Below are 12,325 nucleotides of genomic sequence, written 5' to 3'. Positions count from 1 at the left end.
AATAAGGTGGGATGGTAATGTTGGTCATATATTGTTAGGTATTAAATGAAGTGTAATTACCTCAAATTTTCCTTATCTTTTTACCTAGCAGATTTTTTTTTGTTTTCCAGACTGATAATAGATAACACGGATAGCAAGTAGTCATTCCACCTATCATCAGCAATTTCCTCTTTGGGTGTTGTGTGCTGACCGGACATCATCCTTCTGGTCATTATATAATTATTCCACTCATCGTTAGCAGCGATAGCGAGAGCAACGACGCTAATACCTGTTTTTCGGTTCTGTTGATCGGTTTTATTCCTTTTATCTTCTTTCGAAGCTATGATTCGACGAAGTCCACGGTTTTGGTTTCTCAATTGTTGCATTTCGCCACAGTCGGAAGTACGTTTATCGTAACTTACATATATTTAGAACCTCTAACTTTGCATATGGTGTTGCACTTCAATAATTATGACAGGGTAGTCCAGCCACCATTTTAATAGATTTATTTCTCATTTTTTACTGGCAGGTTTGTAAATTTTAAATTTGTGTAAAAAATATTGACATTTTCATTTAGCTCAAAAGGGAGTGCGGATTAATTTTTGAATCACCGTTTAGACATGGCAGAATTAAGCTAAATTCATACTGTCCTTACTTGTTGAGCTCCCCAGATTCCATTTCCAAACTGAAGAAGAAGGATCGGCTAAGAAACATTAGTTTATTTACGCGTTTTCGGTTAGCGTCAAGCTGAAAACTTCCTTACAGATAGCCCGAATAAGGATAGATCGTTCGATGATTGGCGGTCCAACGGATTTCCGACACATTGGACATATGGGTGCAAATGATCTCAACGCTACATTTAACGTGATTTTTTTGTTTTTTTTTCATTTTATGACTTTTTTTTAGTTTTTCATTTCTTCTTTGCAATCCTTGCACTTTTTTTTTGGAGAAGCAAAACTTTAAATGCACATTTAATATTTTTTCAGCATTGTATTTGTCATTGTCTGTTTTAGTTTTACGAAACTTCGTTTCCCTAATTTTTCGACCTCAAGTTTTGCACATCAGTTAAGGATATTTCACTTATTTCATTTACATATCACTTGGCTGGTAGATTGTTTAGTTAATGAAGAATTGGTGCACTGTGTAGTATTAAGGTTAAGGAAATGTGTTGCTTCAATTTTGATCACTATTTCAATTTTTTCCGCTAAAAGATTAATGCAACATCTCAATTTCAGGTTGATGCAGTAAGTACCTTGCTTAGATCAAAGGGTGATGATTCTTTTTCATTGCCGGTACCACAGCATCTTCGGGCAAGTGATGTACCGATTAAAGGTAGTTTTCGAATTTTTGATTATTTCAGTGTTTCTTATTAGCCTTTACAAAAAGTGCAGGAATATGACTGCGTATGTTGTGGGGGATATAAGCATCCGTGTGTTTAGGTTTGAACATACTGAAGTATTCGATTAGAGAGAGGTAGGTAAACCCTTGTATGATGCTAAATACAGTTTGATAGAAAGAGTTCATATTCTGAGTGGATACCAAATGAAGAAATACAGTCTTTATTTGGTATTATATTATTGGAAGAAAAATTTTCAAAAAGTGGAATGAATTGTCAGCCTAGCCTTATACTTAAGGCACTTTGGGAAATTAAAGTATTCTTGGGAAGCAAATGATTTCAATTCCTTTTTTTAGCTCAGTAATATCTTCGAATATTTGTTTATTAATGAATCAAGTGTTCTGTCACGAAAGAAGGAGAAAGAAGAAGTGATGCTAAAGTCGACTTATATTACGTTTTCTTAGATCAACATGTATTCGTTTCCTGGCGGTTTTTGTTATAAATTTCTACAGTGATTCCCCAAAGAATCAATGCTAAAAGCGTTTCCCTGGTTTATCATTAGTGTTGTATTATTTTTTTATTTGTCATTCTGAATTATTCAACTATTTCGAAAGATAACAAAAATATATGAAGGGAAGACGATGGATTGGATGAAATTTACTTTAGTTTTTTATGCGGTTTTTAAAAGGGCTTTTATCATCTTGCTCAGAAAGGTTTTTTCTGTTTAGCTTGATCTGTCTGCTTTGCTTATATATTACTGTAAATATCTGCGTTTAATTTTCCGTCTGTGAGCCATAGCATGCCTTTATCGTCGTCTCCCTTATTTGAAAATATGAACATATAGCTAAGAAGTATTTGTTTTATTGATGTTCGGGTATAAGCCTTCATGTTGGTGGAAGTTATTTAGTTTGCTTTCTCCTTTTTACCTGTTTAGCCACCATTTTTTTCTACTAAGCAGCGGCAAAAAATAAAAGTATTTCCCTGATTTGTTTCACTGGAAATACTTTAATAGAAACTGCATTTCCAGCACACCAAGTGCTATCATTTCATGAAGAATGAATTTAACTTTAAAGGATTAAACTTCATTTGATTTCTTACGTTATGGTATTCCGAGCATGAGAAAGTTTCCTCTCAGAAAGAAACAGAACTTAGTGAAAAGGGAAAGGGTGAAATTTGTACTCGAAAATCTATTTGAAATATGTCCCTTAACTTCATGTATTTACAGCACTGCGTTTATCTCTGTACCCCAGTAGTAGCAATATAATAGTAGTAGTAGTAGTGTTAATAGCTTGATTTGATGTTTTGATCTTCTCATTTCTCCGAGTTACTCATCTAAACATATCATTGTATTATGCTGTACATTTTCTGTTGAATAATGAAAGTGCTTTCTCGTCCTCATCCTATTATACTCGACCCAATAGATTATTATTTGTTTGCATATTCCTGTCATATTACTTTTACTGATCCGCACTGTTGTACATTTTACGCGCTTATATGATTTTATGCAAATAAAAATATATGGATAATACTTGACCTTTTAATTTATTTTTCTGTGCACGAATTCGGTACACGATATTACTGCTCGAACTTTACGATGTTGCAGTTTTTTTTTCCGTAACACTTCGAGCAATAGGTGATATGTCCTAGTTAAACACTTCTCAAGGATCTGTTAATTGTTCAAAGAGAATGAGAATTAAGCTTCTCGAACGTAATCGCAGTATGTTAATAAACCATGCTTTTTTTTTTTCATCAATGTGAATATCTCAGATATCATCAGATTTCTAGAGATAAATTTTTAAATTTCGCCTAAACTATCTGGAAGAGTGTAATTAAAAGATATCTGGAGATTACCACCTGTTTTTTGTGGAATGTAAAAGCAATTAAAAAAGTTTAATTGGTTCATTTATCTTGGAATTTCACTTTTTGCCCTTTACATATCATACAATCGTAATGGCAAGAAAAAAAAAAGACTTGAAGCACTTTTCGAGCACGAATGCTATATTATTGAAAATTTGAGTTGTAAAATATAAAATTTCGCTGGAAATACGAAATTTAGAAATAACGAAGTAAACAGTTCAATTCCTCATATTCATAAATATAGATATCAGTAATCATGCAGTCAAATCTATATCATCTTTTTCCGGTGGCATTTCTTTCTAATTTTTCACGTACTTCTTCCAGAGTGATACGTTTACTCATTAGTCGTAACACCTTTGACCTTGACCGAGCACCCTACAAAATAACTTCATTTAATCCGGAAGTTTTTGGATACATACATATATAATGCGATAAATTTTTTTAATATGTTGAAGTGAATCAAAGATTATATGAGATACGTATCGTGCTACATACATAGGGTACTCGGAAACTATTGTTTACGCATCAAAATTTAATGAAAAGCTTTGGATAAGACTTTGGACTTTCTTCTCACATTCATTCTATGTGAACTTTAAACATTGCTTTGTAATTTCTTATTTACATCTTATATCGAAGATTTCAAAAGTTAATTCATCTAATGATTCGAACTTTTCAAAATTTTCGAACATTTCTAAAACTTAAAATTTTCAAAAACATAAGAATTTGACTAATCGTAATGGATATTACCACTGTTTAAGGTATCACTATCTGCTGTACACTGATTTATCACTTATTTGCTTTTTGATTTAGTTTAATCCATTTCTCAATTCATAAAGAATATCTTATTTCGGAATTTTTCATTCCTTTATTTTCCTCAATTATATACATTTTTTTGGCTATTCTGCTACTATAACTAATTTTTCACTTTGCTATCATAAATAGTTTTCTTTTTTTTCTTTTTGTATAAAATAGCGTGGATGTAATTTACCGTATCAAACGTAATTTCATTTTTACGTAATTCCAGAATATCCATCATAGCATTAATCAATGCTTCATTAGCTTGACCATCATGTGGTGGTGCCGCAATTGCAAGTTCAACTTCGTTCGCACCAATATCTAAAATAAAAAAAAAAAATGCTATTACCATACTGTTTTCAGTTAAGTAAAAGACTCATTTCAACAATCTTTTTTGCAAAATGAATTTAATGAAATTTAATCTTAATTAGCTTTTCTTAAGAAGATATGAAATAGCAAGAAATTTTTCTTTTTTACTTTAATTTTACAAATAGATGATTGCTTATGAATAATGAGTAATCATTTGTTGTGTTAATACATAAGAAAAATTGTTGTACCTATAACACGTGTTGTTTTTGCATTAGGTTTTGCATGTATCCTGAGTATAATGTCGCCATTTTTATTTAGTGATATGGCACTATCTTTCAGTTTTTCCTAAAAATTCCGCATTTCAAAATCATCGTATTATGTTCAAATGAATTACTGAACGAAAAAAAAAATCGCAATCGTCTTCTACTTTTCAATACAATTTTGAAAGTTATCTTAATCTTAAAAGCACTTTTGCCACTTACATCCTGTAATATTTCACTCTTTTAATGTGCAAAATATCAAGAGCAAGTATTTTCCCTCACCACAAATTCAAAATGATCATTTTTTTTAAGGAAATTTATTTTTTTTTTTTGAGCAACATCAAATTTTGTTAAACAAACCTTATTTGATGTATTCATTGTCACAGAAACCATCCCTTCTATTTTGCTTTTATTTTTGCCCATTTTTCCAGTTATAACTCTGCAAAATCGAAACATTTACTTCCTCCGCTTATCAATGCTAAACAATATGACAATTATTAAGAAAAATAGATGACATATTCCTACTGTTTTATATGTTGAGCAGATACATTTACTTATAATCGAGTTATATTATATACTTATATTTATATTATATACTTATATCATGTACTTATATTTATATTATATACTTATATTTTCTCTTTGTTATCTTCTCCTTCTCATGTTACAAAATATCTTCCCTCCAATCATACATGATTTATAAGATTTACGCGAATAAATCCATATAGCTTCATATATTAATTTAAACTTTAAAGTTTTTTTTTTAGAGCTTACCTACTGTAAACCCGATAACTGTTTAGATATATTCGAGTAAGCATTTATTCAGAAAAGAATTCGTCTATTCCCAAAATTCATTCCCTTTCCACACTTCTTTTTAAATTCTACAACAGAATTGAACAGTTGTTTGTTGTCGAAAAATATCTGAAAATTTATCATATCTAAAATAAACAAATTACAAAATTTTAGCTATGTAGTATTCCTTATAATAAATAGCAACCAGATCGAGATCGAATTTCAGTATATAATAATCATTCCAATTTTCAGTCGCTTTTTACTTAGGCATAATCATTTAATTATTCTTCAGAATGTATTAGGTATATTGTTATGCCTGTTATCCTTATCATAATTTAATCCTCTTTTCCTGTATACTTGAATTCTAGCCAGTTACCGATCTAGTCTTCTCAAGAAAAAGAAAAAAAAAACCAAATTACAAATAAGTGAATCAGAAATCAAAGGATGAATCAGTACTAATCACATCCAAGTAAGATGAATTAAAAAAAAAAACTTTCAAACAAAACTTTTCTTTCCTCTCTATTCTTGATGAGCTATGCTAATATATCTAGTTGGGAAATGTTAAATCAATAGCTATTGTACGCACATTTTGCATGTGTTATATCACTTTTTTTTAATTCGATCAAAAAAGAATTTTTTTTTTTCAGATTGACTTAATATTTATCTTATTGGGATGACAGATAATAAAAAGAAAATGGATAATCAAGAGAAAACAAGGAGGAAAGATTATCCAAATTCTGATGGCAAAGTACACATGGTATTGGATCAGTTTATTCAATACTTATATTCTCTTGTTTTTGTACAACAGGTAATAGTAATCTTTTAATTCATTAAAAAATTATGTTTAATTGACAAGCACTGAAGTATGTTTTATACGTTTTACTTACAATTTTACTATGTCACTAATATATTTGCATAATTCCACCTTTAATTTGCTTTTTTTTTTTTTCAGATCCTTAACATATATAATCGGATCAAATATAGCAGCAAAAATCTGGAAAAAACATTTGACAGAATTGAAGAAGGGTTCAAAGTAGCGTATGTTCATTCACTGGATCTTTATAATCGATATCAACAGACTAGTGTGAATGGTATGTTTATGTTGTCGAATTCGGTATCAAGTATTGTCAGGATGAGACAAAACTTAAATAAAATTATTAAAAAAAACAACTTTACAAGCATTGAATTAGAAAGTCCTCAAATTGTAAATTTATTAGTCAGTTTATTTTCCAGCACGATAAAATTACAAATTTCAGATCAAGCAAAACATGTATTGGAAACCGTGTTTACATTTGGACTAAGTATTATCGTAATAATGATACAGCTTAATCTAACAGTCTTAATTGCTATAATTACTATGCTCTTCAGCGCCATATTTAGTGGAAAAGAAACACTGGAGCATGCTTTCCAATCAACATCGGTTTTTACTTTCAATTGCTTATTTCCATGCTTTCCTAAAGAATAGAATATATATACGTTATTTTTGCACTATACGTCCGGAAAAGTTAATTCTGGTATTTAAATATATGTCGGACTAAGTAGGCAGGCAATGCTTAACATATCTAGTGTCTACCGTAGTCTACCAGGAATTTTTTTACCTTAAAATATGATCTTCTGCAACAGGTAACTCAGTTATATTCAATTAAGCATTAAGTTACACTATCGCATAATTGTCATTGACGTATCGTTTGAAGAATGAATCAAATAACTAGGATCCTTGCATATAAAAAAAGAAGAATCTTCTAAGAATAATTATTTGATTGCACTCTTAGTCTTATTAGCTGGTGCGTTTTCAAATACTAATAAACGAAAAGCCACTCATACTGATAGAGTGAGCGGTGAACCTACCGAAATTATTAATTAAAATGTGACTGGTTGTTCTTATGAGTGCAAATTTTTTATGATTACAAATTGCTACCTATAATGTAACACCTTCATAATTTAAGTGAACTACGGAGCGAAGACATAACGTTTACCAATTTTACTCATTACTTCATAATTAGCAGTAAAATTAAAATAAGTAATTAATTGACAATATGAACTTCTTTATGATATTGATGATTGATCGTATTTTCGTCCATTAAGAAATCTTTAAAAGGGCAGTACTAATATTCTAACATTATTTTATCATATTCTATCAAAATGTTTTATTAATAAGTGTAAAGTTTTAGTGAGATTTCTTCTTTTAAGCGCAAATATTTAAATAACAAATTTTGTTATGATGATGATTGGACAGTATGCAAGATAACAGTTAAAGTCAGATGGTGATTTACAGAATGCACAAGCAACAGCTCGACAAATGGTAACCGATTTGTCTGAAAAAGTGCAACAAATTTCACGAGTAAGTTCTGTATAATGCTAGTAAAGATATAAATTAAATATCATTGAGAAATATGAAAGAATTTATCTGTTAGCCAAGTATATTGTCAGTAGATTATGGACTTGTTCTACTTGATTATTTCTCATTCCCAATTGTATCGAGATCTTATTTTGATTTTTTTTATCCTGACTATTTCATGATGACGCAATAGCTTAATTATTTAAAGAAGTAAATGCTACATGCTAAAAAAGCAGAGAAAGAATCGTCAGGAGCAAGAGCAAGGGAAAGGATAGATGAAAGATGGACTTGAATATTTGCGGTTACTACAGCAGTGTTTGCGAGAAGCAGATTATATTAGGAAATTAATCTGTTTTAAAAGTTACACTGATAAAAAATGATAATTGTCATTTTAAGGCTTCTACTGAAAAAGCTGAGCAGCAAGCGAATCGCATCTTGGATGAGGCCAACAGGGTAGCCCATTTAACAATGGGTGTATCAGACGAAAGCAATGATATCGAGAGAACACCTTGGAATCGTTTCCAAGATCTTAGTCATCGTATCTTGGAAAATTCGAAGAATCGTGTTGGAGGACTTTTATGGACGAAATTTGATGCACAGAGCATTGTGGAATGCTTGAGTAATTCCATTTCACTGGTATGATTTTTATTTTGGTATGAACACAGGCAATTGTCTTGGGTTCGTTTAAGCGATATATTATCATACGACCCACAAACAAATCTGAAATTGCCACGAAGTGAATCCAAAATTTTCCCGGATTAAAGAATTGTAAAAATTGAGAGCTCTAAAGCAGTTATTTTCCTCAAGCTCTTGCCGTTATAAACCGAAAGAAGTGAACAGTACAACTTCATGAGACATGATTTCTGCAGGATTTTGCAGGGAATTGATATATTACCAGAGGAAATGCTAAGAAGAGAAATTGATATATTGCAAAGAATTGAGATGTCACCTGGAAAGAAATGTTGATATATCGATACATCACAAGAAATTGATATATTACTTCGGAAGAAGTAATAAAAAAATGGATTCTGTTATGTGTTCCAAATTTCAGGCTGACATGATACGTAAAAATAAGTCATGGGCTGCTGGTAAGGTTGGAGAGTTACGAACATCGCTGAATGAGTTGAAGGTATCTTTGGAGATGGAAGGAGAACGTTTGAAAAAGAATCCCGAAGAAATGCTGATGCACTATCTACAACAAACTTCATCTATTTTACCTGAGCGACTTCGCATGTTGGAAGAAACGACTGGAAAAGTAATTCTTGTACTATATAGTTTTATGGATTTATGTCCTTAAAATTGACTAAAGATGGAGAAAGACTTTATTTGTCTTACGAACCTCTTTTTTTGTTTCTCTGCTTTTTCTTTCCTATTATTTTATCCTTACTATTACTGTTTACTTCTTGCCCTGTAACTTTCTTCGTAATCATCATGCCTTTTACTTGTAACTACTTTTCATTAGGTTCCCTGTGTGTTGTTGTCTTTGAAATTATGAAGGCAGGAAAAGTTAAGCGAGCTATTGTATCATCTAATTAGCGTACTCGCATTACTAATTATTCGCATTTCAGGTGCTGAGTGAACAAGCCTCAAGAAAACTAGTTACTCTAATATCTTATATCGAACAACTGAATGAAAAGCTGATGGAAGCTGATAATGTACACGAATTGAAAGATGAAGTAAAATTTTCTTTCGAGTTTATGTTCGGAAACTTTCCTCGACTTCAACAATAGCAACTTATTTGTAATAGCCTCCACTTTTTGCAAAAAAAAAAGCTTTTTTGAGGAATTATTTCTATTTCACCCGAATTTTTCTTTTCAAGCAGTGGGAAAATAAAAACAAACCGTAATTTATAGGTTCTCAAGGAGGCACATGACCGTCTAATTGATTTGCTGCAGTGGTTAACAGATCACGCAGATTACGGTGAAAATGCTGCGGAAAATTTGGAATCGGTCAATGAAGAGTCAAACTAATTAAAATGACTGTGATTAGTTATTAACCGCGTCTATTTACACTACTTCATACCCTCTCATTTCTATTCAGGCAAATCAAAAAATATTTTCCACTATGCTGACTTTCAGTAGTATGCGCACTCAAGAAACGGCATGAAAATTTAATAAATTTGAAAATCTCATCTAAAGTTATTCTCTGAATACCTGTAGTAATTAAACGTCGTGATAGGGAAGGGTAATTCCTGATCTACCTACCAATTTAAACTATTGATTGTAAGGCATGTAAAATTGTGTTGCTTACCACAGAAATAACACTAAAGGATAGATCCGGAATGCATGAAGTACTGGATTCAGAATATTTAGATCTTGAAAATTGCGTCATATGCAATAATTGCATATCGTCTCCTGGGAATGCCGAAATTCAGGCTAGTTCTAAGAAATGTCCTCTCATTATATTGTCTCAATTTAATTAGAACAAAGTGGGAGAAGAGAGGGTTGCATCGTATTTCGTCATTTTTTCTTGTGATTACTTCTCTTTATGTGTGTATCTAATTAGTGACGTTTACATAACATCACAGTGTCCCTTACTTATGCACTGTTGTCTTCATCTCTCTATTTTGTCCTCCTGTATTTATTTTTTTTTCTGTATTTTAAAAATAATCATTATTTGCTACTTTTGCTGCTATTTCTTTTTTTGATAAAAATAAGGCCTTGATTCATTGAAACTTTATTTCATTCAGGACAGTAAGGGAGGTCATTAATACGCTATGAGACTGTATAAATTTAGATGTATACTCGATCTAATAATGCTCTAATCAAATGAAAGTAATTGAAATAAATGGTAGCGAGAAGTTAATCAATACGGTGTGAAATCATCTATAAGAGCATCCATGTGGAATAGTTGAGACAATCTCTATGAATTATCAACAACAGATGTGATTAGCAATTGAAACTTGAGGAAATGAACTATGTAGCACTGATAAAATATAGCTGATTGAGTTCTAGTAACCTTCTATTCCTATTTCATAATTTTAACGATAGATGAAAGGATAATAGAACAGGTAAACTCGAAATGTGATATCAACATCCTCAAATTTTCGACATACATAAATGCATTGATTAAAAAATCAATAAAATTATCTTAAGTGCTAAAAGACTGTAGAAATTGAAAATCTCTTATAAAGGATTGAACGGTCTTACGTCTTTGGGAATGGCAGAGTGAAAGAAGTAATGGACAAAACATTTATTGATGTACAACAATTTCAATCAACAGTTAATAAATACATTGAGAACAGTAGCAACAATAATACACCAAAACACATGTTAGATTAGATGTCGAAATCCAAAAGAACAAATCCAATCCTAACAAATTTTTAGTCAGAAATTATCCGATATACTAGGATCAACTTTAAAATTCTATAATTCTCTTGATGATTTCGAGGCGATCCTAAAGTTCTACTAGTAAAGATTTAAAAGATAACTTCACATATCTCAACAGGTTTTTGCATTAAATACTTCAATATTCCTTAATCACAAATCAGTAGCACAAATATCACAGTGTTTGACAAGTATTTTCGATTGATCCGTTTTTGATTAACGGAGTGGTTGTAATTTATATATCCGAAAGATTATCCAAATAAAAGTTTCGCAACAATAACGACGATGTTGATAGCAATAAGAGGCACTTTAAAAAATATTTTCATTTGAACACATAAACGTGTCGAAAAAAATGACACTTTCTAATAAACCACTTGAATATTCCCCAATTAGTTTACCAAAAGCAAATCCCTAAGTGGACTAAAAATTAACCAAAAAAATATGCCCGTGGAGAAATTATTCGAACAAACAAGTCAAAAATCCCATGATCATGAATAGGAAGTGTTATTGTCTAAATAATCCCATACTCCGATATTTTCATAATTCTGAATTTTCGCTTCTACACTGCAATGACTTTAAAGTACTAAAGGGATCTTTTCTGGAATAGGACAAAGTCCCTTCTCTGTTTTACGTTTACCAACATCATCTTGTGAATCACCTGTGATTCCCACCTCCCAGCAATCTCACTCCTCTATACATGGAAAGCGTTACAATTAATGAAGAATCAATCTTTTATTAATTATATACTAACCTCGCATAACTGTTTGTACCGCAGCAATGAGATTCACAACCTGCATTTTAAAAGATGATGGATTCACAACTTCGAAAGAATTGCTCGGTACCGAAAGGCCAACCTGGAAATACATCTCCCATTTAAATTTCATTTTATGAATTACTAGCTTTCAAGATACTTCACTTGATTATTTGGCTTTAGTCGTTACTCATTTCTTTTCACTACGAAAATATCTCACACTTGTCCCAGCAATATTTACCTCCCTCATTCATAATTAAATCCTTGCTATGACTCTTAGCATACATTCATTTTGTACATTCTGATTAGGGATAAAGGAAATAAGAAACCAAAAGAAAAAAGTCTTACCTTATTTAAAAAGCGTTCCCTGTTGAGTACAGCAATTCCATTTAAGACAAGTAAACCTGCTTCTAGCAAACCATAAAATGAAATAACCATGCTTACTCACTTCAAACCACAACGGAACTTCAGCGCCAAGTTCGACTGTAAATGTAAATAGGATCTCTCAACACGACTATCATTTCAAGCTTCATATAAAAGTTGAAATTTATCCCTAACAATAATTCCTTCCTCAATTGCCTA

At 31.3% G+C, this 12,325-nt stretch overlaps 4 protein-coding genes across 4 annotated transcripts in view; 2 read left to right on the top strand and 2 right to left on the bottom strand.

The window, feature by feature from the left end:
- Nucleotides 1–1,835, top strand: part of LOAG_08566 (hypothetical protein) — a 2,696-nt gene extending 861 nt beyond the window's left edge. The window contains exons 2-4 of the mRNA XM_020447728.1: nucleotides 745–843; nucleotides 1,215–1,311; nucleotides 1,672–1,835. Coding sequence (XP_020302073.1) covers nucleotides 745–843; nucleotides 1,215–1,311; nucleotides 1,672–1,679 — 204 coding nt within the window. The 3' untranslated portion in view covers nucleotides 1,680–1,835. The remainder of the gene's footprint in view (nucleotides 1–744; nucleotides 844–1,214; nucleotides 1,312–1,671) is intronic.
- A 1,610-nt stretch (nucleotides 1,836–3,445) lies between these two features.
- Nucleotides 3,446–4,959, bottom strand: LOAG_08565 (hypothetical protein; the record flags this gene model as incomplete). The annotated part of the gene is made up of 4 exons (XM_003144095.1): nucleotides 3,446–3,547; nucleotides 4,161–4,288; nucleotides 4,525–4,621; nucleotides 4,897–4,959. The coding sequence occupies 4 exons, from the start codon at nucleotides 4,957–4,959 to the stop codon at nucleotides 3,446–3,448; spliced, it is 390 nt and encodes a 129-aa protein (XP_003144143.1).
- A 1,042-nt stretch (nucleotides 4,960–6,001) lies between these two features.
- LOAG_08564 (hypothetical protein) lies at nucleotides 6,002–9,794 on the top strand (the record flags this gene model as incomplete). Its single annotated transcript, XM_003144094.2, has 8 exons — nucleotides 6,002–6,136; nucleotides 6,281–6,419; nucleotides 6,585–6,748; nucleotides 7,604–7,669; nucleotides 8,063–8,302; nucleotides 8,718–8,921; nucleotides 9,235–9,342; nucleotides 9,520–9,794. 8 exons carry the CDS (start codon nucleotides 6,002–6,004, stop codon nucleotides 9,634–9,636), a joined length of 1,173 nt encoding a protein of 390 aa, XP_003144142.1. The 3' UTR covers nucleotides 9,637–9,794.
- A 1,262-nt stretch (nucleotides 9,795–11,056) lies between these two features.
- The window catches only part of LOAG_18672 (hypothetical protein), a 1,850-nt gene continuing 581 nt past the window's right edge, over nucleotides 11,057–12,325 (bottom strand). Inside the window, exons 2-3 of the mRNA XM_020451336.1 lie at nucleotides 11,744–11,846; nucleotides 11,057–11,299 (exon numbers count right to left, since the gene is read on the bottom strand). Coding sequence (XP_020304887.1) covers nucleotides 11,244–11,299; nucleotides 11,744–11,846 — 159 coding nt within the window. The 3' untranslated portion in view covers nucleotides 11,057–11,243. The remainder of the gene's footprint in view (nucleotides 11,300–11,743; nucleotides 11,847–12,325) is intronic.

Source organism: Loa loa (genome assembly GCF_000183805.2).
Source record: "Loa loa unplaced genomic scaffold supercont3.437, whole genome shotgun sequence".
In the NCBI taxonomy this organism is placed as follows: Eukaryota; Metazoa; Nematoda; class Chromadorea; order Rhabditida; family Onchocercidae; genus Loa; species Loa loa.
This window is presented reverse-complemented; position numbering and strand designations above follow the sequence as displayed.